This window comes from Leuresthes tenuis, unplaced genomic scaffold (genome assembly GCF_036924035.1).
Source record: "Leuresthes tenuis unplaced genomic scaffold, fLeuTen1.0.hap1 SCAF_9, whole genome shotgun sequence".
In the NCBI taxonomy this organism is placed as follows: Eukaryota; Metazoa; Chordata; class Actinopteri; order Atheriniformes; family Atherinopsidae; genus Leuresthes; species Leuresthes tenuis.
In genome coordinates this window covers 1,728,535-1,753,366 of record NW_027325363.1, presented here as the reverse complement: position 1 = coordinate 1,753,366, position 24,832 = coordinate 1,728,535, and the positions used below count along the sequence as shown (strand labels likewise).

Sequence of the window (24,832 nt, the reverse complement as noted above, 5' to 3'; positions counted from 1 at the left end):
TGCAACTCATTATTATCATTATTTTTGCATATAATGGTTAAAAAATGCACAAATGTAAGTTTTTGTTGTCATTGAAGTAAAAATACTGACACAAGAAAATCTAATTCAGGTAAAACTGCACAAATATTACTTAGTTAATTTGTTGTAAAAGTTCAGAAATGGTTATATTCTTGTTGTAAAAGCCCAGATTTGTGGCTTGCATACCTGTTCGGTCCTTTGCTGAAGATGTGCCGCTCGGTGCTGCCTCTGCTGGTCACTCTGAGTCCTGCACTCCTGCTGCTGCCAGACGTCGCTGTGACCCACAAACAACTCCGGGAGGACTACAAATATGGCCGCCAGGACTTGGAGCTGCCGGAAAAAGAGAGTCACTGTACCTGGAAGTGCATCCTGTTCACTGTTCAGTGGCCGGGGGGGTTCTGTCAGGTGAGCTTCTTCCTCATCATCGATCTGTAGCTGTTAGACCGGGGTGGTGTTCAGTTTCTCTCAGTTTGTTTCCTATTAATTGTATCTTCTGATAAAGGAAATAAGGAGAGATAGACATAAAAGATTATCCTTCTTCTTCTTCTTCTTCAGTCTTTGAACAACGAGACTCTCTGCAGGATTCCTCAGAGTGTCAACAACTGGACCATCCACGGCCTGTGGTACCGTCACACTCACCTGCACACAGTCCTATAATTAACATGATGTCATTACTGCAGCTGATGTTCATCAGAGAAAACTTTGGTGATGGTTTTATTACATCCGCAGGCCTCTCAAGGCGCAGGCCTGCTGCTCCTGCTGGCCGATGTTCCACTCCGACGTCCAGGTGAGTCCCAGTCAGGATCCGCCGTGCGACATCACACCTGAGAAACACTGACTCACGTTTGTTCCATGTCATCCAGGAGCTGGAGGCGGAGCTAAATGAACACTGGCCTTCACTTCTGAAAACCAAATCCAGCTTCCAGTTCTGGTATGGCACACAATTTCTGTAGTTCCCATCTCTACCATTAGGGGGCAGTATGCCTTTAGTTCCCATCTCTACCATTAGGGGGCAGTATGCCTTTAGTTCCCATCTCTACCATTAGGGGTCAGAATGCCTTTAGTTCCCATCTCTACCATTAGGGGGCAGTATGCCTTTAGTTCCCATCTCTACCATTAGGGGGCAGTATGCCTTTAGTTCCCATCTCTACCATTAGGGGGCAGTATGCCTTTAGTTCCCATCTCTACCATTAGGGGGCAGTATGCCTTTAGTTCCCATCTCTACCATTAGGGGGCAGTATGCCTTTAGTTCCCATCTCTACCATTAGGGGGCAGCATGCCTGTAGTTCCCATCTCTACCATTAGGGGGCAGCATGCCTGTAGTTCCCATCTCTACCATTAGGGGGCAGTATTCCTTTAGTTCCCATCTCTACCATTAGGGGGCAGAATGCCTTTAGTTCCAATCTCTACCATTAGGGGGCAGTATGCCTTTAGTTCCCATCTCTACCATTAGGGGGCAGTATGCCTTTAGTTCCCATCTCTACCATTAGGGGCAGTATGCCTTTAGTTCCCATCTCTACCATTAGGGGGCAGAATGCCTTTAGTTCCCATCTCTACCATTAGGGGGCAGTATGCCTTTAGTTCCCATCTCTACCATTAGGGGGCAGAATGCCTTTAGTTCCCATCTCTACCATTAGGGGGCAGTATGCCTTTAGTTCCCATCTCTACCATTAGGGGGCAGTATTCCTTTAGTTCCCATCTCTACCATTAGGGGGCAGTATGCCTTTAGTTCCCATCTCTACCATTAGGGGGCAGAATGCCTTTAGTTCCCATCTCTACCATTAGGGGGCAGTATGCCTTTAGTTCCCATCTCTACCATTAGGGGGCAGTATGCCTTTAGTTCCCATTTCTACCATTAGGGGGCAGTATGCCTTTAGTTCCCATCTCTACCATTAGGGGGCAGTATGCCTTTAGTTCCCATCTCTACCATTAGGGGGCAGTATGCCTTTAGTTCCCATCTCTACCATTAGGGGGCAGTATGCCTTTAGTTCCCATCTCTACCATTAGGGGGCAGTATGCCTTTAGTTCCAATCTCTACCATTGGGGGCAGTATGCCTTTAGTTCCCATCTCTACCATTGGGGGCAGTATGCCTTTAGTTCCCATCTCTACCATTGGGGGCAGTATGCCTTTAGTTCCCATCTCTACCATTAGGGGGCAGTATGCCTTTAGTTCCAATCTCTACAATTAGGGGGCAGTATGCCTTTAGTTCCAATCTCTACCATTAGGGGGCAGTATGCCTTTAGTTCCCATCTCTACCATTAGGGGGCAGTATGCCTTTAGTTCCCATCTCTACCATTAGGGGGCAGTATGCCTTTAGTTCCCATCTCTACCATTAGGGGGCAGTATGCCTTTAGTTCCCATCTCTACCATTAGGGGGCAGTATGCCTTTAGTTCCCATCTCTACCATTAGGGGGCAGTATGCCTTTAGTTCCCATCTCTACCATTAGGGGGCAGTATGCCTTTAGTTCCCATCTCTACCATTAGGGGGCAGTATGCCTTTAGCTCCCATCTCTACCATTAGGGGGCAGAATGCCTTTAGTTCCCATCTCTACCATTAGGGGGCAGTATGCCTTTAGTTCCCATCTCTACCATTAGGGGGCAGTATTCATTTAGTTCCCATCTCTACCATTAGGGGGCAGTATGCCTTTAGTTCCAATCTCTACCATTAGGGGGCAGAATGCCTTTAGTTCCAATCTCTACCATTAGGGGGCAGTATGCCTTTAGTTCCCATCTCTACCATTAGGGGGCAGTATGCCTTTAGTTCCCATCTCTACCATTAGGGGGCAGTATGCCTTTAGTTCCAATCTCTACCATTAGGGGGCAGTATGCCTTTAGTTCCCATCTCTACCATTAGGGGGCAGTATGCCTTTAGTTCCCATCTCTACCATTAGGGGGCAGTATGCCTTTAGTTCCCATCTCTACCATTAGGGGGCAGTATGCCTTTAGTTCCCATCTCTACCATTAGGGGACAGTATGCCTTTAATTCCCATCTCTACCATTAGGGGGCAGAATGCCTTTAGTTCCAATCTCTACCATTAGGTGGCAGTATGCCTTTAGTTCCCATCTCTACCATTAGGGGGCAGTATTCCTTTAGTTCCCATCTCTACCATTAGGGGGCAGTATTCCTTTAGTTCCCATCTCTACCATTAGGGGGCAGTATGCCTTTAGTTCCCATCTCTACCATTAGGGGGCAGAATGCCTTTAGTTCCCATCTCTACCATTAGGGGGCAGTATGCCTTTAGTTCCCATCTCTACCATTAGGGGGCAGTATGCCTTTAGTTCCCATGTCTACCATTAAGGGACAGTATGCCTTTAGTTCCCATCTCTACCATTAGGGGGCAGTATGCCTTTAGTTCCCATCTCTACCATTAGGGGGCAGTATTCCTGTCGTTACATAACGCTTTCATCAGGATTTCTTGGCAATGCATTTAAATAGTACTCCATTTTTGGCACTTTTCACGTGTCATTTATACGAAGTTTAAACTTTTTTATGTGTCGTTTCACGTTGTTAACGTGCCAAATGTTTAGGGCTGGAGCAAAAGTGCAGGACGGCATCATTCTTTCATAGGACAAAGCATGAAATCTAACCAACTCTTACTCCTACTATTGCGAATTCATGTTTCTCTGAAGTAGCTATCGTGAAGAGTCCTGAAAGTGTAGCCTGCTGTTCCCCTACTCCATTTAGGAGATGGTCTTTCTGTAGTTTCTGATTCTGTCCTCGGGGTGTTTGTGTAGTTTTAATTAGTGAAAAATTGCTCCCTTTGTATCCTCTAATCTTGTACCAGAAAGGTCTCCTTTGAAGGCAAAATGTCAAAGCCCAGGTTAAAACGGGCTCTATGGAACCGGGTGAAGAATGATTTTTGTGTAACAGGAAGGAGGAGTGGAGGAAACATGGAACATGCGCAGCATGTGTTGAAGGATTCAACTCTCCACTGAAATACTTCAACCTCTGCCTGAAACTACGGCAACAGTTCGATATCCACAGGTGAGTTCATACATCGAAACGCCACCCAGGGGTCTGTGGACCGTTGGGACTTTGTAACTGTCATCCAGGAAAAATTTAACCTGAAGTATCATCTTATATTCTAAGTCTTCTCCTGTACAGTTGACCAAAGTCGACCAAAAGCATTCATTAAGTTTTGAACGTTGCCCCGAGTGGTCATTCGTAGAACTGCATGTTTTGGCACTTTTAAATCACTTGATTTCACTTTCATTCATTCCTCAACACTCACCTTAGTTTAGTTAAAGGGGAACCCCGGTATTTTTAAACCTTATTTCTGGCATGAAATACGTTCATCTGCTCACAGAGAACAGTTTGGTGAAAGTCGGCGTCCTTCTGAAGATATTTAGATAACTGGAGATCCATATAACGGAGTGAACGGGGCTTAGAGGATGCAGCCTCTAAATAAGGCATTATCTGTCTTTATTTCACCAATACTTTAAGAAGAATGAATGAATGAACGTGTGCTATAGCTCTGTTAGCTCATAGCTGCTGTTATGTGGCTACTTGCGGCTATAGGAGAGCTAACGGAGGGATTTCTACACATGAAGTGGTCCCAGTAGAGTGCCTGTGTAGAAATCTAGCTTCCGAAGGACGCCGACTTTCACCAAACTGTTCTCGGTGAGCAGATGAACGTATTTCATGCCAGAAATAAGGTTTAAAAATACCGGAGTTCCCCTTTAACTAAACTAAGGTGAGTGTTGAGAAATGAATGAAAGTGAAATCAAGTGATTTAAAAGTGCCAAAACATGCAGTTCTACGAATGACCACTCGGGGCGACGTTCAAAACTTAATGAATGCTTTTGGTCGACTTTGGTCAACTGTACAGGAGAAGACTTAGAATATAAGATGATACCTCAGGTTAAATTTTCAGATTTCCCCATTAACTCCTGAAGAAGATTAACCAGAAATGGAGATATTCAAGTTTGTGTGTGTGCTTCAGATTGCTGGAGGACGCTGGAATCACTCCATCCTGTGAACGATCATACAAGGTAAAATCTGCCACCCATCCATCCATTTTCTATACCTGCTTAAACAAACTCAGGGCTGCGGGGGGGCTGGAGCCTATCCCAGCTGTTGCTGGCCGATTGGTCGGGGTACTCCCTGGAGAGGTCGCCAGTCCACTCACTCCTAGGGTCAACCGAGAGCCACCAATGAACCTAACATATGTTTTTGGGTGGTGGGAGGAAGCCGGAGAACCCAGAGAGAACTCCCCAGGAACCAGGAACCTCTCGCTGTGCTAATCTTCACACCACCGTCCATCCCATCGATCACAATCCAGTCAAATCCAATCTGTTCGATGCTAAATTAGCTAATGCTAATTCAAAGAATGTTGCCTAGCAACGGAAACCAACAGACTGCATAACACTCCTCTCTGGTCCAATCCCCGTCCTGAGCTGCACAGGGCGACTGTGGAGAGAAAAAACTCACTTTTTACAGGAAGAAACCTCCATCAGAACCAGAACCAGAACCAGGAAGGATAAATTAGACCAGTTCATAAAATGCTAATTCAAAGAACGTTGCCTAGCAACGGAAACCAAACAGACTGCATAACACTCCTCTCTGATCCAATCCCCCGTCCTGAGCTGCACGAGGTGACTGTGGAGAGAAAAAACTCACTTTTTACAGGAAAAAACCTCCATCAGAACCAGAACCAGAACCAGGAAGGATGAAGAAAGAAGTTCTGGACTTCACTGCTGTGTCGCTCCTCTTTTTTTTTTTAGCAGATTACCTCAAGAATTGTTGGTTTTATTGACAACATTTCACAGAAGTTTCTTTTTGTAAAGGCAGTTATACTGATGGTGCATTCAGTAACACATGATAAATCAGAATTTCCAGCTTTTCACTTGCTAAAAATGAAAGAACACTAAGGAGAAGTCAGGTTTCTTTCATGGGATATTAAACAGTGCGATAAGATTAAACCACCATTAACTTCCTTCAGAGTAAACTATATAAATAAACTATATTTGACATAAATATCAAATTAAAGCAAAAAGCAAGAGTAAGAAAGCTTCAACATCCTACTTCTGAGGTACATGAATGCAGCATCAACTGAAGTTGAAGTTAGATGGAGCTACAGATGGTGGAGATGACCAAATATATGCTTTAAATCCCTCTAAATCTGTAATAAAACAGATAAAACAGACAGATGTTCAATAAATGTACACAGAATAATCAATATAATGGAACTGCTTAATCTTCTGTTTACTTTCTTGATTTATTTGTGGTGGAATTATCAGAAAATAGTGGTCAGTATGTCTGGTTTTACACTGATAAACACCACATTCTGCTCTGTTCGGGGAGGAAATCTCCGGTTATTAACAGAGGTTACTTTAACTCAATAGAAAAACACATGAAGCATCATGAATATGCAGATTTCCACACCAGAGGATGAATAAAGAACTAATTTGTCATGCATTTCCAGACCTGACGGTGTGTTCTTCCGTGTTTTTAGGTTGTGGAAGTGCAGGATGTTCTGACTCCACATCTGGGGGATAAATACGAGATCCAGTGTGTCAAAGACGACAAGGTGAGCTCACCTGTCTGTGTTTGGACCTGAAACCGCTCATTTAGCGAGGAAATGAGCGGCTGATTCAGTTTGTGTTCTGGAGTTTTGGCCGAAGACATTTTCAGATGTTTAGTCTTGAAACCAAACTAATCTGTTCCCAGAATGGAGGAAAAAAAACCTGCAGAAACCAAGAACCGATCAGTTAAACCAGCAAAAAGCACCGTGGTTGTGTGATTGATTATTGTTCGAGTGTCGGAGCCAGAAACGGAGAATTCAAACCTTCCAGGAAGACATTTTTCAGTGAAACGGTCCACGTCTTTCAGCTCTAAAGTCCTCTGTATGGGGTCATAAATAAAGATCTGGACCTGAAAGGTAAATACAGGAGGGAGAACAACAGATGGAGAACATTTCACTGATTACTACAAGTTATTTTCAGAGGCAAAGTTTACTTGGAGCTGCAGAGAGGGATCGGTGGCTTAGTGAGGGAGCCTCCAGTGGAGCTCAGGAAGAGACGCCCACGCCGACTCTGAAACAGATGTTTGGAGGCTTCGAACATCTGTTTCAGAACGCTGCCCCACGCAGGCCGTTTCACAAAGTGTTGGTTTAAAAGAAGCGGCCAAAAGGAATTATGGGAGGAAATGTTCTCCTTTCCCTCATTAAAGATGGTCCAGTGCTTCCTGTGCTGATGGAGACAATAAAGGAGGCATTGAGGCTTCTTCTCTGAGTGTTTCAGAGAATTCAAACCCTGTAGTTTCCCTCCGTCTGGAAGGTTCCTGAGAGCTGATCAGCAGGTTGAATCAGAGCTGAGCTGAAATCTGTCGGCTTCAGGCTCCCTTTGAATTCACTCAATTACAAACCTGAGACATCTGCGCTTCTCTGCATTTCCAACAGCTGAAGTGACTTTTCAAAATGATGAAATATCGTGCAGCTTTTTAAAGGTTAAAGCTCTCAGAGCTGATTAGAAACCGTCAGTTTACTCATGTTAATGAGCCAGAAATTCACCCGTGAAGCTTTTTAAATCTTTCGTTTCACGCTGATCTCATCTGGTTTCCATGTGTGACTCTCAGTAAATCAGCTGAAGTGAATCAAGTTTTAATAAAAAATGAATAAATGGGGACTAACATGGAGACATGGAGTGGGATCAGTACCAGGAAAGTGATAACTGTGGACACTACAGACGATTGTTGAACCTGGAAATCAGGAGCAGCGGTGTGGTTTTCGCCCAGGTTTCTGTTTCTGTATTTATCAGACGCTTTTATCCAAATGAAGATATAACAGCTTTATAAAAGCTAACAATAAGCTAACAATAAGCTAACAATAAGCTAACAATAAGCTAACAAAAAGCTAACAATAAGCTCCATAGAAGGAACCCAGGAGTCCGACTCTGTCAGAGGGGACAGAGTAGAGATAGGGTGCAGGCATAGAAGGAAGAGCAGAAAGATAAAGTGCAGAGATAGAGGGGGGAGGGAAGTACAAGGTAAGTGCTGGGATAGGAGATGCTCTCTGAAGAGCTGGGTTTTCAGGAGCTTCTTGAAGATAGACTGTTCTGGTAGCGCTCGGTAGCTCATTCCACCATCGTGGGACGACACATGAACAGAGTTTGGATTGTCTTAGGCGTGGTGTAGGAGCTGCTAGACGACAATCCTGGGACCAACGGAGGGACCCAGTTGGGACAGAAGCCTTTGCAAGAGCATTCAAGTAGATGGAGCCGTTCCATTAAGCTCTTTGTAGCTAACATCAGGGACTTGGATCTGATGCTAAGGGCAGCCAGAGGAGCTCAATGAACAGAGGGGGGGCGTGTTCTTTTAGGCTGATCCAAGACCAGACGCACCGCCGCGTTCTGGACCATCTGCAGAGGTTTCACAGGCTGGAGACCAGTTAGGAAACCAGTTAGGAGACCAGTTAGGAGACCAGTTAGGAGACCAGTTAGGAAACCAGTTAGGAAACCAGTTAGGAGACCAGTTAGGAAACCAGTTAGGAAACCAGTTAGGAAACCAGTTAGGAAACCAGTTAGGAGACCAGTTAGGAGACCAGTTAGGAAACCAGTTAGGAGACCAGTTAGGAGACCAGTTAGGAGAGCAGTTAGGAGACCAGTTAGGAGACCAGTTAGGAGACCAGTTAGGAGAGCGTTGCAGTAGTGAAGGTGGGAGATGACGCGTTCTGGTTGTTGAGCAGAGGAGCGGGTCTTTACCCTCAGAGGACTGAGGGATCATGGGAGTTGGACCTGGAGAAGGCTGAAGGCTTCTGACCGTGTTCCCTGAGGAACCTCCGGGTCGGGCTGAGTCTCTGCCTCAGCTGGAGCAGTTTCAGCATCTCTGGACCTGGTTCTCAGTGATGGTGAGTTGGATCAGAGATGGACAGACGGATCGGGGCTTCGTCAGCATAGAAAGGAGTCAGCTGAGGTGGTTCCTCTGGTTAGGATGGAGGCCCCGGGTCAGAACCAGAACTCACTGGAGGGATTATATATCCCATCTGACCCGGGAACACCTCTGGATCCCCAGGAGGAGCTGGAGCGGGATGCTGGGTTCCCCTCCTGGACCTGCTGCCTCAGATAAGATGGATGGATTTATAGCAAGAATAAAACACAGATCCTTCATTAATAATCCGATTAAACATCAAAAAGTCTCCAGATGAGCTGAAATAAGCTTAAAAAACAGCTTTTTCTGTAAAGTTTCAGTAATAAAACTGTTTCATTAAAAGTATCTCTCTGCTGCAGGACCAGCAGGTGTGGTTCCAGGTGAAGGTCCGGCTGTTTCGGAACCTAACCGTCGGGTGTGATCACCACGGCCCGGGGGCCGGGTCGGGCCCAGCAGCCGGGTCGGGCCCAGGGGCCGGGTCGGGCCCAGCAGCCGGGTCGGGCCCAGCAGCCGGGTCGGGCCCAGCAGCCGGGTCGGGCCCAGGGGCCGGGTCGGGCCCGGCGGCCGGGTCGGGCCCAGCCTCACACAGCTCTCCTGGGCATCCCTGCCCTCTCGACGCTCCCTTCTTCTACCTCCCCATAAACCACCGGGACCCGCGGCGGCCCTGCGGCTGACGACCAGCTGCTGCTAAAGGATGTTTTAAAAGATGTTTCTCTGCTTCATGAATGTATTTCCTGCTCCTTTTACCGTATAAAGGCTGTCAGCGTCTGCATCCGTTTCATTTTCCTTCTGCTGAATCATCAGAAAACGTCTCCGAACAAACGGTTGGTTTGGATCGACTCGTGGAAGTTTGTGACCCGAACCCACAGAGGCTCCATTCAGGGATGATTTACTTTAGTTTGTTTTTCGGAGCCATTAAAATCCCATCAGGCTGAACTCTGTGATATTTGCTGATGGGGCACAAAAGGAGGAAACTTTCATGTGTTTCTGTGATTCTGGAGTTTCAGACTTTGCTCATAAAAACACATGAAGGGAACCGAATGGACATTAAAATGTCTTTATCAGACAGTTGTGATGCCTTCAAAGTCATTTTAACCATCATTTTATTTGAGGTTTTGGACAAAAATGATTGTTTTTCTGCGCTTTTCTGCATTTCCAACAGCTGAAGTAACTTTTTAAAGATTAAAACTTTAGAGTTTTATTTGAGGTTTTGGACAAAAATGATTGTTTTTCTGCGCTTTTCTGCATTTCCAACAGCTGAAGTAACTTTTCAAAGATTAAAACTTTCGAGTTTTATTTGAGGTTTTGGATAAAAAGATATTTTTTCTGCGCTTTTCTGCATTTCCAACAGCTGAAGTAACTTTTTAAAGATTAAAACTTTAGAGTTTTATTTGAGGTTTTGGATAAAAAGATATTTTTTCTGCGCTTTTCTGCATTTCCAACAGCTGAAGTAACTTTTCAAAGATTAAAACTTTCGAGTTTTATTTGAGGTTTTGGATAAAAAGATATTTTTTCTGCGCTTTTCTGCATTTCCAACAGCTGAAGTAACTTTTTAAAGATTAAAACTTTAGAGTTTTATTTGAGGTTTTGGACAAAAATGATCGTTTTTCTGCGATTTTCTGCATTTCCAACAGCTGAAGTAACTTTTCAAAGATTAAAACTTTAGAGTTTTATTTGAGGTTTTGGACAAAAATGATTGTTTTTCTGCGCTTTTCTGCATTTCCAACAGCTGAAGTAACTTTTCAAAGATTAAAACTTTAGAGTTTTATTTGAGGTTTTGGACAAAAATGATTGTTTTTCTGCGCTTTTCTGCATTTCCAACAGCTGAAGTAACTTTTCAAAGATTAAAACTTTAGAGTTTTATTTGAGGTTTTGGACAAAAATTATCGTTTTTCTGCGCTTTTCTGCATTTCCAACAGCTGAAGTAACTTTTTAAAGATTAAAACTTTCGAGTTTTATTTGAGGTTTTGGACAAAAAAGATATTTTTTCTGCGCTTTTCTGCATTTCCAACAGCTGAAGTAACTTTTTAAAGATTAAAACTTTAGAGTCTTATTTGAGGTTTTGGACAAAAAAGATCGTTTTTCTGCGCTTTTCTGCATTTCCAACAGCTGAAGTAACTTTTTAAAGATTAAAACTTTCGAGTTTTATTTGAGGTTTTGGACAAAAATGATTGTTTTTCTGCGCTTTTCTGCATTTCCAACAGCTGAAGTAACTTTTTAAAGATTAAAACTTTAGAGTTTTATTTGAGGTTTTGGACAAAAATTATTGTTTTTCTGCGCTTTTCTGCATTTCCAACGGCTGAAGTAACTTTTCAAAATGATGAAATATTGTGCAGCTTTTTAAAGATTAAAACTTTAGAGTTTTATTTGAGGTTTTGGACAAAAATGATCGTTTTTCTGCGATTTTCTGCATTTCCAACAGCTGAAGTAACTTTTTAAAGATTAAAACTTTAGAGTTTTATTTGAGGTTTTGGACAAAAATGATTGTTTTTCTGCGCTTTTCTGCATTTCCAACAGCTGAAGTAACTTTTCAAAGATTAAAACTTTAGAGTTTTATTTGAGGTTTTGGATAAAAAGATCTTTTTTCTGCGCTTTTCTGCATTTCCAACAGCTGAAGTAACTTTTCAAAGATTAAAACTTTAGAGTTTTATTTGAGGTTTTGGACAAAAATGATTGTTTTTCTGCGCTTTTCTGCATTTCCAACAGCTGAAGTAACTTTTCAAAATGATGAAATATGGTGCAGCTTTTCAAAGATTAAAACTTTAGAGTTTTATTTGAGGTTTTGGACAAAAAAGATCGTTTTTCTGCGCTTTTCTGCATTTCCAACAGCTGAAGTAACTTTTCAAAATGATGAAATATTGTGCAGCTTTTCAAAGATTAAAACTTTAGAGTTTTATTTGAGGTTTTTGGACAGAAAGATTTCCTGGATTTTTATAAACCGAACCGTCAGTGAGCTGAGAAAGATGGATGAAACCTGATAAGCTAAAACAGGTGTGATTACATAACTGACCTCAGCAGGTCACCTGCCTCCAGACTCAGAAAAACAACCTCAAACGCGACCGATTCACAGTTTATTGACATGATGCACTGTTTTTAAACTCTGCTGCACCCAAAAACCAACAAGGAGAAGCACTAAAAACCAGATTCAGACACAGAACAGGAAACAAAAAGTAAAAAGTAAAAGAAACAGCCGGAGTCTGGCTCCTGCCGCCCCCTCAGTGCTCGAGGCGTCCCAGGAACCTCAGGTTGAGGATCTTCAGCTGGTCGTCCAGCTCCATTCGGACGATGCCGTCGTCCCCGTCGATACTCAGCAGGATCCCCGTGGCCTCGCGGTCCTCCCCCAGAATCACCTTCACCTGGAACACGGGGCAGTGAACGCAACATCAGAACTCCTCTGAGCAACAGGCGTTCCTTTCACCCCGGAGCTCATCGGGAGCGGCACGCTGCGGCGTGTTTTCAGGCGATCCGTTCCACCAAGTGACCGGTGTGAATGCCTGTTAGAAATTAACTCAAAGGCAGGTCCCTGAGCGACAGGCGTTCCTTTCACGATAAACGGCGTGTGAAACGGCGATAAATGTCCGTGTGCAACGGCGATAAATGTCCGTGTGCAACGGCGATAAATGTCCGTGTGAGACGGCGATAAACGTCCGTGTGTAACGGCGATAAATGTCCGTGTGAAACGGCGATAAATGTCCGTGTGAAACGGCGATAAATGTCCGTGTGAGACGGCGATAAACGTCCGTGTGTAACGGCGATAAATGTCCGTGTGAAACGGCGATAAATGTCCGTGTGAAACGGCGATAAATGTCCGTGTGAAACGGTGTGTGACGGTGATAAATGTCCGTGTGAAACGGCGATAAATGTCCGTGTAACGGTGATAAATGTCCATGTGAAACGACGTGTGACGGCGATAAATGTCCGTGTGTAACGGTGATAAATGTCCGTGTGAAACGGCGATAAATGTCCGTGTAACGGTGATAAATGTCCATGTGAAACGACGTGTGACGGCGATAAATGTCCGTGTGTAACGGTGATAAATGTCCGTGTGCAACGGCAATAAATGTCTGTGTGAAACGGCGATAAATGTCCGTGTGAAACGGTGTGTGACGGTGATAAATGTCCGTGTGAAACGGCGATAAATGTCCGTGTAACGGTGATAAATGTCCATGTGAAACGACGTGTGACGGCGATAAATGTCCGTGTGTAACGGTGATAAATGTCCGTGTGCAACGGCAATAAATGTCTGTGTGAAACGGCGATAAATGTCCGTGTAACAGTGATAAATGTCCATGTGCGACGGTGATAAATGTCCATGTGAAACGACGTGTAACGGTGATAAATGTCCGTGTGAAACGGCGATAAATGTCCGTGTGAAACGGCCATAAATGTCCGTGTGAAACGGCCATAAATGTCCGTGTGAAACGGCCATAAATGTCCGTGTGAAACGCTGAAGAAGGACTTTGAGTTACCGAGTTAGTCGAATAGTTTCAACCCTGACTGTCAGTAAGAGGCGATTCTGAGTTGTAACTCAAGTGAAAATAACATGAAAATCATCATGAAACATTAAAGGTGACATATTGTATAAAAACTTCTTCTTCCTGTTCCTGGGAGCATATATCAGAGCATCTGAAGTCACCAGCAGGTGTAAAAACACAATTTATTTGGTTCCTCTTTGTTTGAAAGTTCCTCCTTAAATTGACTCCGCCCCCTGCTAAGCCCCGCCCACTCACATCCGCCATGCTGGACGGATGAAGCCAGTTTCTGGTGGAAATGTTCTGCTGTCAGCTAAACTGAGGAGCATGCATCTTCCATCCAGCAGCAGAGGATATAAGAGATTAAATGGTGTCCGATTGTTAAAAAAGGACAGAATATGTCACCTTTAAACTGAGCTTGAAGCCGTTTCTGTCCTCTACAATTTTTCTGTGATTGTTTTCATTTTATGAACCAAATGAATCCACATCACAAAGTGAAAATGTTTGGTTTCTGCATGTTATTGCATTAAATGCAGTCACTTTTCAGTTTCTAACAGCAGATGGCTGTGGAGGTCTTACCTTGTTGTTCTTGGTGGGTGTGACGGGCTCCAGGTGATCGCTGCTGATGCTCACCACCTTCTCCGACTCCTGCATGAACACTGAGCACATCCCTCCCTGCAGACACGCAAAGATTCAAATTAAAGAGACGAGTTAAGGCTGCAGTCTTCACTTTGTGATCCAGCAGCTTCAGCTTCAGCAGCAGCTTCAGCTTCAGCTTCAGCAGCAGCTTCAGCTTCAGCAGCAGCTTCAGCTTCAGCTTCAGCAGCAGCTTCAGCTTCAGCAGCAGCTTCAGCTTCAGCAGCAGCTTCAGCTTCAGCAGCAGCAGCAGCTTCATCAGCAGCTTCAGCAGCAGCTTCAGCTTCAGCAGCAGCTTGAGCAGCTTCAGCTTCAGCAGCAGCAGCTTCAGCAGCAGCTTGAGCAGCTTCAGCTTCAGCTTCAGCAGCAGCTTCAGCAGCAGCAGCAGCTTCAGATTCAGCTTCAGTTTCAGCAGCAGCAGCAGCTTCAGCTTCAGCAGCTTCAGCTTCAGCAGCAGCTTCAGCTTCAGCAGCAGCAGCTTCAGCAGCAGCAGCTTCAGCTTCAGCAGCAGCTTCAGCTTCAGCAGCAGCTTCAGCTTCAGCAGCAGCAGCTTCAGCAGCAGCAGCTTCAGCTTCAGCAGCAGCAGCTTCAGCAGCAACAGCTTTAGCAGCAGCTTCAGCAGCAGCTTCAGCAGCAGCTTCAGCTTCAGCAGCAGCAGCTTCAGCAGCAGCTTCAGCTTCAGCAGCAGCAGCTTCAGCAGCAGCAGCTTCAGCAGCAGCAGCTTCAGCAGCAGCAGCTTCAGCTTCAGCAGCAGCTTCAGCTTCAGCAGCAGCAGCTTCAGCAGCAGCAGCTTCAGCAGCAACAGCTTTAGCAGCAGCTTCAGCAGCAGCTTCAGCAGCAGCAGCAGCAGCTTCAGCAGCTTCAGCTTCAGCAGCAGCAGCTTCAGCTTCAGCAGCAGCTTCAGCAGCAGCTTCAGCTTCAGCAGCAGCAGCTTCAGCAGCAGCAGCAGCAGCAGCAGCAGCTTCAGCAGCAGCTTCAGCTTCAGCAGCAATAAGAGTGCGAGCTGCTCACCGTGACGCTCCTGATGACGCCGATCTGTCCCATCAGGTCCATGAAGGAGTCCTTCACTCGGACCAGGATGTCGGTGGTCACCCAGTCGCTGCTGCCCTGCTCAATGTTGGAGCCGGGGGTGTGAGGGTTGTAGCCTCCAGGGGAGGGCGCTCCGGGCGTCATGGGGCTGTAGCCCACAGGACTGGGACTGGGGCTGGCCTGAGGAATGTCATCCGTTTATGAGCCGTTACATAACTTCCAAGCTGTCCTGGTTGATCTGATGGCAGGAAACCTTCAAATGATCATGTTTTGGAACCTTTCTCCTACCTGGTAAGCCATGGGGGAGGGTGTGGGGTGGTAGCTGGCTGGTGAGTGTGTGTTCTGGTATCCGACAGGTGAGGGTGCCACCTGGTGGTAGCTCTGGGGACTGGGACTGGGCTGGTAGGAGCCCTGCGGGGACGGGGCGGCGTACGGCGAATACTGCTCTGTGTTATACCTGCAGACAGCGAGAAATACGCACCGTTACTCTCAGACAACTCCTGAGACAACAAGGGACAGCATCTGCTGCTGTTCAGCTGAGATCTGAAATAATAAGAGAAGATAATAAGAGAATCGGCTCCACAAAGACCATCAAATGTCAGCGAGCCACACTCTCTACTCACATAGCCGGCGTGCCAGGAGTCTGAGGGTTGTACTGAGGGTTGACCTGTGGCGAGGGCACTTCAGGGTAACCCGGGGTCTGGGGGTTGGGGGTCGCCCCGTAGCCCTGAGGGGACGGGGAGGGTTCGTCATCGAAGCCGAAGTCGTATTCCTCGTCGTTTCTGCACAGAGGAGACAAAGATGTCTCAAATGCACAAAGAAAGACGTCAGAACCTCCTGTTTGACTCAGGGTGTCCGTTACCTGGAGGGTGTGTTGGGGTTGCTGGGGTCCCAGGCGCCACTCTGTCCCGGCGTCCTGCTCCCATCATGCAATGGGGTCTGTGAGCCGTAGTGAGGCGTACGACTTCCTGTTATACAGCAAAACAAATCAACTCTGTCAGTGTTGAGTCACAGGGATGCAGCTAATATTCAGACCCTCCTTTTGTGTATCTTCTGCTTACTCTGGCATTCATGTTGACTTTTGTTCCTTCACTGTTGGTAGGAATCAAATATATTTGGATTTTTAGTTGTTGGTCAAACAATAATCAACCCCTGAAGATGGCAGCTGTTCACTGCTTTATGTACGGTGTTCCACAGGGCTCCATACTCGGCCCGATACAGTTTTAAAGCAAACAATGTGGAAAAAAACCACCCTAAACCAGCATTAAAGCTTAAAATCACCAAACTCAGTCCAACTTTTTGAGCCAAACCCTTGTGTGAATGCTTGAAGATGTTGTTCAATCCCATTAACACCAAATGAGCCACATAATGCTGTCTGGCATACCCAGACAGCACTAAATATATGTGGGTACATACACTGTCCTTGGCTTTACCCCGATTTCGAATGTTTTTGTCCGTCTGGCACAGATTTGCCATGTTTTTGTTTTTTTTTTTGGTTGCTGTAAAACAGGAGTGGGCCGAGAATGGAGCCCTGTGGAACACCCTACATAAAGCACAGCGTAGCACACAGCTAAAAATCCAAATACATGTGATTTATAATGGTAATGGATGAGAGAAGGCAGCAACCCTGATGATCCTAGGTTAGCAGGACAACAGTTTTGGTTTTGGTCTGTTCTAAGGAATCTATTAGATTAGTAATTCCCCCAGAAATGAAGTATCCAAGATCATCACAAACCTATAAACCAACTAATATTTATTCACATCTTTAATATCCAGCCCAACTATTACAAATGAAACAGTGGTTTGATGTTAAATGTGGGAAGAACTGCAATAACAATGACGATGGTGATGAATCACACGAGGATAGAAGTTCAAAGTGGTCTTTTAAACACTCATCCTGGTATTTTAAAGTTCGAAACTGTGGTTTTAAGGGGTCCGTTTCCCTAAAATGTCTTTTACTCTTTCATAGACTCAACATTAAATACTTTATCCGACAACCATCTGATCCAGTTATTTATTTTAGGTGTCAAAGAAGAACAGAAAATCCTTATGAAGGAGAAACTGTAACCGGTTTCTGTCCTAAAGGCTGAAAATAGTAATAACAGCGATAGCTGCAGGTCAGAACCATCTCAAACATGTCGGGCGAGCTCTGGTGGCGTCTTACCGTCGTGCAGCGGAGTCTGAGACCCATACATTGGCGTCCTGGAGCCGGTGCCGTACATGGGGGTCTGGGACCCGTACATGGGGGTACGCCCGTGGGTGGAGGTGTGGCCCGTGTGTCTCTTAGCGCCCCTGGAGGTAAGGAGGAGGGTTTTAGGCAGTTAGAAAGGGAAAAAGTATCCAGGAAATTATAAATAATCTATTACTTTTAAAGGCAAAACACAGAAGTGGTGAATAAAGCTGGAGTCTGAATATCTGAGGGTACGTACATGGTGGTTAATCGCTGTCTGTCCACAGAGATGGTCTGACAGGTGGAGTGCAGCTCCACCCTGGCCGTAGACTCTGTTGCATCCTTCACCACCCCAATGTACCCTGGGAAATGGAGGCAAACTCATCAAAAACACCGTTAAAAGAAGAAGAAAAGGTCCTGAGGCTGTCATCTGAAGACAAACTTGATGGTCCGACCTTTGTAGGGACCCTGGGAGATGCGGACCGTCTGACCAATCAGCTCGTTGTCTCTTCTTCCTCGGCCACGCCCCATTCCTCCTCCACCTCCACCTCCTCCGCCGCCTCCTCCTCCTCGCTGCTGAGCACCTGGAGGACGACAACAACATCTGCATCACGTGACGTAACAAACACAGCAGCAGAACGCAGCCGGACAAAACAGGAAGTTGAGGATTTCTGTTCAAAGACGACTGTTTTCTCAACACCTTTTGGTTTCCCAGGTAACTCCCCGTTCACCTGAGAAATGCATCGATTTCCACAATAAGTCACTGGTTCCTGCGAGATCAGCAGCCGGCAGAACCTTCTGACTAGAATTAAAACCTTTACAGAACCAGGAAAAGTCTCAAGGAGAGTCTGGGCTCAGACTACAAAGAGCTTAATGGAACGGCTCCATCTACTTGAATGCTCTTGCAAAGGCTTCTGTCCCAACTGGGTCCCTCGGTTGGTCCCAGGATTGTCGTCTAGCAGCTCCTACACCACGCCTAAGACAATCCAAACTCTGTTCATGTGTCGTCCCACGATGGTGGAATGACCTACCGAGCGCTACCAGAACAGGGGCGTCCCTGTCTATCTTCAAGAAGCTCCTGAAAACCCAGCTCTTCAGAGAGCATCTCCTATCCCAGCACTTACCTTGTACTTCCCTCCCCCCTCTATCTCTGCACTTTATCTTTCTGCACTTCCTTCTATGCCTGCACCCTATCTCTACTCTGTCCCCTCTGACAGAGTCGGACTCCTGGGTTCCTTCTATGTAGCTTATTGTTAGCTTTTTATAAAGCTGTTATATCTTCATTTGTAAGTCGCTTTGGATAAAAGCGTCTGATGAATACAGAAATATAAACTCTATGCTTGACCGAATAGTTCATAACACATTGTTCTGCAGTTATTTCAGTTTTACTCTGACTTTAAGGTCAATATTGAGAATCCTGGCACCCAAAAGAAAATCCTCGGTGGAAGTAGGACCCGAAAATTAGCCAAAATTCTACAAGAAAAGGTCACATTTTGTCTAAAAATGGATTTGTCAACCAACATTTCACAATGATGTGGTTGATGATGCGCCTTTGTGACAACATCTGCACTGAAATTAACCAAATAACTGCTAAAACGGGAATAATAAAGTCTTTCTGCTCTTCCTTCTATGCCTGCACCCTACCTCTACTCTGTCCCCTCTGACAGAGTCGGACTCCTGGGTTCCTTCTATGTAGCTTATTGTTAGCTTTTTGTTAGCTTTTTGTTAGCTTATTGTTAGCTTATTGTTAGCTTATTGTTAGCTTTTTATATAGCTGTTATATCTTCATCTGTAAGTCGCTTTGGATAAAAGCGTCTGATAAATACAGAAACAGAAACTTCCATCTCATCGCCTCCATTAGCTGTAAACATCTGGATGCTGGCAAAGAGCAGCTGTGGTGCTGATGTGCGTTTGATTTGGACCTCACCTCCTCCGCCGTGGTGCATGGGGCTGCTGATGCGAGGGCTCATCGGCGCGAAGCCGCCCACCGTGAAGTTAGTCACGTCTCTGGGCTGAAAACAGCAAACAGAGCAGCCATTTTTATCTTTTAAACCTGAGAAACACTTCAGATTGAGGACTAAACTGACACTTGGGCACTGTGGTTATAAATCAGGATCTTATTAGGGCAGAGCGACAGTCTGGGAATGCTTTAAGTGAGCCTTAATGGGCTGATTTAGTCTCAGTTTCTGACAAAAGAAACAGAAAAATATGTGAATGAGAGCAGCTTTATGGGGAATTCAGCTGGATTCATCTACACTTTACTGTTTTTACTGAAAGATGCAGAAATATTGGACCATGGACTGTATCAGCTGTGTGTTAATCCGGTTTAAGAAGCTTCATTTTGTAACATATTTACATGTTTTTCAAAAGTCTCGTTCTGTCCTTTGTTCTTCAGGCTGTTTTCTCCTCAACAGATAATTTAACTCAAACATATGGAGGGAATTCAGATGATGAGATGTCACAGAAATCAGGATAAAACCACAGAGAAGACACCCGACCATTTAAAAACAAGCCTAAAAACCCGTTTTCTGACCGACGGAACCAACAGAATCACATAAAAGTCAATAAAGTAAAGAGAAGACAGCTGATATTATTACTACAGAGCAGATCTGTTCAGTTATAGTCAGGATTTTTCATTTGATGGTAAAAAAACACGTTTAAAGAAGCTTCTTTTGGTCTGAGATTTCAGCTCCTCGTGTGCAGATTTTAACATTTTCAGGAACATTACGTTCAAATAAAGTTTTTTATTGACGTTTTGATGGATGATTAAATCAGACCTTTAATCTGTGTTTTCCCAGCGTTAGAAATCGAGGATGTAAATGGGGGAAAAAGCTTGTTAAAGGCCACAATACGTGTCAGGAGGACAAAAATGTGATTAAACTGTCAGTAAAACATCAAAGTATCCAGTGAGCCGATATAAACAGACAGAAGTTAAAGTCCTGAGCTTAAAAGTGACATATTAGGACTTTTTATAACTATTTCACACAATTCTTTCAGGTCTTTGGTGAAAATATCTGTTGGTTTAAGCCCAGCCGGAGGTGGAGTGACGTACTTTAGAGATGAAAATCAGAGGAACTTTCAAACAAATTGGACTAAATAAATCCCAGGGTTGTGTTTTTGGGGAGTTTTACACCTGCTGGTGACCTCAGACGCCCTGATATCTGCTCCCAGGAGCAGGAGGAAGGAGTTTTACACCTGCTGGTGACCTCAGACGCCCTGATATCTGCTCCCAGGAGCAGGAAGAAGGAGTTTTACACCTGCTGGTGACCTCAGACGCCCTAATTTATGCTCCCAGGAGCAGGAAGAAGGAGTTTTACACCTGCTGGTGACCTCAGACGCCCTGATATCTGCTCCCAGGAGCAGGAAGAAGGAGTTTTACACCTGCTGGTGACCTCAGACGCCCTGATATCTGCTCCCAGGAGCAGGAAGAAGGAGTTTTACACCTGCTGGTGGCCTCAGACGCCCTGATATCTGCTCCCAGGAGCAGGAGGAAGGAGTTTTATACCTGCTGGTGACCTCAGACGCCCTGATATCTGCTCCCAGGAGCAGGAAGAAGGAGTTTTACACTCCAGACGCCCTGATATCTGCTCCCAGGAGCAGGAAGAAGGAGTTTTACATGATATGTCACCTTTAAGATAAAAGAATGAATGTGCAGAAACCCCCTCGGACCGAATGCAACCCCCCAGAACCCAGAGCTCGACTCTGACCTTGGACCCTCCAGCCAGAACCAGGTGTCTGGTCTTGCAGACGAACATGCCTCCGTTCTCCACCAGCTTCTTACAGTGGAGGAAGGCGAAGCCTCGGAACAGGTGGCGGATCTCGCCTTCGCGGCCCTGCAGGAGGAGAAACATCAGAGCGTGACCACAGCCTGAACCACGATGCTCTGCGTCTATGTGGTGGGAAACTGAGCTTAACAAAGCCAACATTTCCCCGGCAGCACGGTGCTTTTAAAGCCGGACCCGGCTGTTCGGGTGCTGCTCGGTGACAGATGACGGCGTGCTCGTCCTTACCGAGTGCGGCCCGTCGATGACCTTGACGATGTCTTTGACGTGGATGTTGTTCTGCTCAGAGTCCAGCGCCACAGCGAAGCGGTTGTCCTTCCTGCGGTTCACCGCCTGGTGGCGCACGGTCAGCACCTTTCCGTGCATGTTCAGCACCTGCAAACAGCGGCAGCTGAAGTCGCTGAAGGAAAACGGTCTGTGTGGACCCTGCAGCTCGGGAGCAGACTATTACCTGGAATGTTTCCCTCTCCAGCCGAACGATGACGCCGACCGTCTGTGGGTCCAGCTGGACCAGCTCGCCCCACTCGTGTTGCCCTCCTGCATCAACGCCGGACGCCGTCTCAGAGCACAGCTGCAGGTCTCTGGGCAACACCTTCAACTGAAGAAGAAGAAAAGGGTGAGATGGCAGGACTCAGACAGTCGGTAAACACACTTCTGCCAGATTCCTCCTCCTAAAAGCCTCCAATACAAACCAAACATGGTTTTATGGGACATTTAGTTTGGATTTCTCTTCTGTTTGGAGAATAAGGGAAGACTCCTGATGGCTGAACTCAGCTAACACCTGAAGCAGACAACAGAAGAACAGGTTTCCTCCATCTACAACAACCTGAACCTCAGAAAATGTTCTGCGTGCTGCAACCTGGTCAGCGTGCAAAATGAATCAGCTCAGAAAAAACTGAGCAATGTCCCTTTAAGTACTTTCACATCTGGATGCAGTTCAGCTGTGGCTTCCTGTCCTTGTAGTCCAGACTTCACCAAAAACAACAGCCCAACCCACTGATGGAGACCTCCGAAGGTTTCTTCCACACCTTCCTCTCTGCTGCTTTATATTTTATTCTGTTTATTATTCTGTCTTTAATAAAGATTCATTCTTTTCTCTCTGCTGGAATGAATGATTACCGTATTTCCTGCACCTAAAAGCCTTCAATTTTCACAAAAATCGGCCGTGCGCCATTTAATCCGGTTCCAAAGTCTGTCAGGATACCGCCATTTTGAATTAACCGCGGGGAGCATTCATCGGGCATTAATCTCCCTCCGCATCGCTCACCGCCACCTTTACTTTTGCCGCCTGGAGGAGGTGGCCCTCTGCATTTGACCTCTCACAGAAACCATAGCAACTTAATTGTTGATGTGTTACACTGCCCCTTTGGTCAAAAGCTGAATTGCATCTTGGAAACGTTGAATTAGTTTCTGAGGCTGTGTTTAAAGGTTTTCACAGGTTTACAGCCCAAACTGTTGTAATATACATTTGAATCCTGACTACACATTAAGCTTTAAAAGATGTGGATGTCAGTGATGAGTTGGTATTTATTTGTTTTCCCGGAGTTAAGCCAGATAATTTTCACGACTTTAATTACTATAGCAAAAAACTGACCAGTATGGAGGACTGAAACTGCCGTTATCAGCAAAAAATACATCTATGACTAAATACATAAATTTATATGATGATAAATGCTACCAAAATTGAAAAAACGCCTGGGTTTGTCTGTTAAAGCTGCTGCCCCCCCGACCCCCGGAGAAGCAGCAGCTGATGGATGGATGGAATTGCTAATATATCTGTAAACAGCTAATTAATGCTTAATAATGTACTAACTAATGTTAATCAAGGGACCCTGTAATGTTTTATGAATTTTTAAAAGGAAAAAGAATTGTTATTAGCTAAAATGGCTACAGCTAGCTAAGTAGTTAGTAGATATGAGAAGGAATGCTGCTTCAGTGCAGTATAACCCCTAGATAACGAACCACAACATTTTTAGCCCTGATTATACACACATAATTCATTACCGTAGCAGCAGATAATGGATGGATATTTAACTGATGTGTGTTGGACATATAGAGCTGTAAATGTCTGCTTCCATGTCTGTTTATAGGTTAAATGTCAATGACTGTCCTGTAAAACTAATTCCCTCTCGGGGACATTAAAGTTTTCTCAGTCTAAGTCTCAGAGAAACACGCTGAAGGTGTTTTTGGGGGGAAACGGGAGCTTTTAGGGGCTGTTTTCAGCTTCGGTCTGGATGTGTGGACGATGGATACCTCGTGCATGGTGAGGTCAGAGAAGAGGATGACGAAGTTCTCCTCCACTCTCACGATGAGGCCGGTGTCGCCTTCGTATCGGCCGGCGATCACCTTTACGTGGTCGCCCATCCGGAAATATTTCCTCAACTCGTGGGCCGGGAACTCCAGAGGGTCCTGCACAGAGAGAACCAATCAGCTGCCGGGAAACTGGCGAGGAACGGGAGGGATGTACCTGGCTTCTCTGCAGCCTCTCCTACCTTCAGGTCCTCGTGTTTGGGCATGATGGTGATCTTGTTGCCGTCCACACTGAGGATCTTCCCCTGCAGGTTGATCAGCTCCCCCTCACACACCTCCACGTTGTCACCAGCCTGCAGGTTGTGTTCACGCTCCTTACCTGTGCACAGACATCATAACGTTCTTTATTATCAGGCTGTCCCACAGACTCTGATCCAAATGGTTCTGATGAGATCTAACAGCAGAGATCATGTTTCTCCAGTTTTAGCTTCTCTTCATTGGCTCCCTGTTAGATTCAGAATAGAATTTAAGGTTCTTCTCCTCACACATAAAGCTCTTAATGACCGAGCTCATCTCAGGCTGCAGGTTTCCTTGTGGTTCCCAGAGTTTCTAAAAGCAGAATGGGAGGCAGAGCCTTCAGTTATCAGGCCCCTAAAAGCAGAATGGGAGGCAGAGCCTTCAGTTATCAGGCCCCTAAAAGCAGAATGGGAGGCAGAGCCTTCAGTTATCAGGCCCCTAAAAGCAGAATGGGAGGCAGAGCCTTCAGTTATCAGGCCCCTAAAAGCAGAATGGGAGGCAGAGCCTTCAGTTATCAGGCCCCTAAAAGCAGAATGGGAGGCAGAGCCTTCAGTTATCAGGCCCCTAAAAGCAGAATGGGAGGCAGAGCCTTCAGTTATCAGGCCCCTAAAAGCAGAATGGGAGGCAGAGCCTTCAGTTATCAGGCCCCTAAAAGCAGAATGGGAGGCAGAGCCTTCAGTTATCAGGCCCCTAAAAGCAGAATGGGAGACAGAGCCTTCAGTTATCAGGCCCCTAAAAGCAGAATGGGAGGCAGAGCCTTCAGTTATCAGGCCCCTAAAAGCAGAATGGGAGGCAGAGCCTTCAGTTATCAGGCCCCTAAAAGCAGAATGGGAGGCAGAGCCTTCAGTTATCAGGCCCCTAAAAGCAGAATGGGAGGCAGAGCCTTCAGTTATCAGGCCCCTAAAAGCAGAATGGGAGGCAGAGCCTTCAGTTATCAGGCCCCTAAAAGCAGAATGGGAGGCAGAGCCTTCAGTTATCAGGCCCCTCTCTATGGAACCAGCTGCCAGTTTGGCTTCAGGAAGCAGACACCCTCTCTACCTTTAAGATCAGGCTGAAACTTTCCTTTCTGATAAAGCTTATAGTTAGGGATGGCTCAGGTGAGCCTGAAACATCCCATAGTTCTGCTGCTATAGGCCCAGCCTGCTGGGGGAGCTCCCATGATGCACCTCTCCTCCCTCCATGTACAGATGACATCATTGCTGTCATTAACTTGTGTTTCTCTCTCTCAGCAGGTGTCTCTGGCCTGGTGTTACGCTGCTTGTTGTCCCCTCTTTCCTGTCCTCTCAGCCCCAGCTGGTCCAGGCAGATGGA

At 45.7% G+C, this 24,832-nt stretch overlaps 2 protein-coding genes across 2 annotated transcripts in view; one reads left to right on the top strand and one right to left on the bottom strand.

Annotated features, from left to right (window-relative positions):
* The first annotated feature begins 187 nt into the window (after positions 1-187).
* rnaset2l (ribonuclease T2, like) lies at positions 188-10,060 on the top strand. The gene is made up of 9 exons (XM_072391876.1): positions 188-423; positions 574-641; positions 748-805; positions 882-949; positions 3,891-4,004; positions 4,963-5,011; positions 6,475-6,549; positions 9,245-9,320; positions 9,447-10,060. Exons 1-9 carry the CDS (start codon positions 226-228, stop codon positions 9,557-9,559), a joined length of 819 nt encoding a protein of 272 aa, XP_072247977.1. The 5' UTR covers positions 188-225; the 3' UTR covers positions 9,560-10,060.
* Positions 10,061-11,943: 1,883 nt separating this feature from the next.
* The window catches only part of supt5h (SPT5 homolog, DSIF elongation factor subunit), a 28,289-nt gene continuing 15,400 nt past the window's right edge, over positions 11,944-24,832 (bottom strand). The window contains exons 15-29 of the mRNA XM_072391875.1: positions 23,467-23,603; positions 23,228-23,383; positions 21,426-21,572; positions 21,203-21,349; positions 20,900-21,025; positions 19,115-19,204; positions 17,648-17,765; positions 17,452-17,554; positions 17,187-17,314; positions 15,885-15,990; positions 15,646-15,804; positions 15,311-15,479; positions 15,005-15,202; positions 13,937-14,032; positions 11,944-12,241 (exon numbers count right to left, since the gene is read on the bottom strand). Coding sequence (XP_072247976.1) covers positions 12,101-12,241; positions 13,937-14,032; positions 15,005-15,202; positions 15,311-15,479; positions 15,646-15,804; positions 15,885-15,990; positions 17,187-17,314; positions 17,452-17,554; positions 17,648-17,765; positions 19,115-19,204; positions 20,900-21,025; positions 21,203-21,349; positions 21,426-21,572; positions 23,228-23,383; positions 23,467-23,603 — 2,021 coding nt within the window. The 3' untranslated portion in view covers positions 11,944-12,100. The remainder of the gene's footprint in view (positions 12,242-13,936; positions 14,033-15,004; positions 15,203-15,310; positions 15,480-15,645; positions 15,805-15,884; positions 15,991-17,186; positions 17,315-17,451; positions 17,555-17,647; positions 17,766-19,114; positions 19,205-20,899; positions 21,026-21,202; positions 21,350-21,425; positions 21,573-23,227; positions 23,384-23,466; positions 23,604-24,832) is intronic.

Coding starts and splice junctions, on each gene's coding strand:
- rnaset2l (XM_072391876.1), top strand. CDS start 226: ATGTGCCGCTCGGTGCTGCCTCTGCTGGTCACTCTGAGTCCTGCACTC. Junction 642..747: donor TGGACCATCCACGGCCTGTG/GTACCGTCACAC, acceptor TTACATCCGCAG/GCCTCTCAAGGCGCAGGCCT. Junction 6,550..9,244: donor AGTGTGTCAAAGACGACAAG/GTGAGCTCACCT, acceptor TCTCTGCTGCAG/GACCAGCAGGTGTGGTTCCA.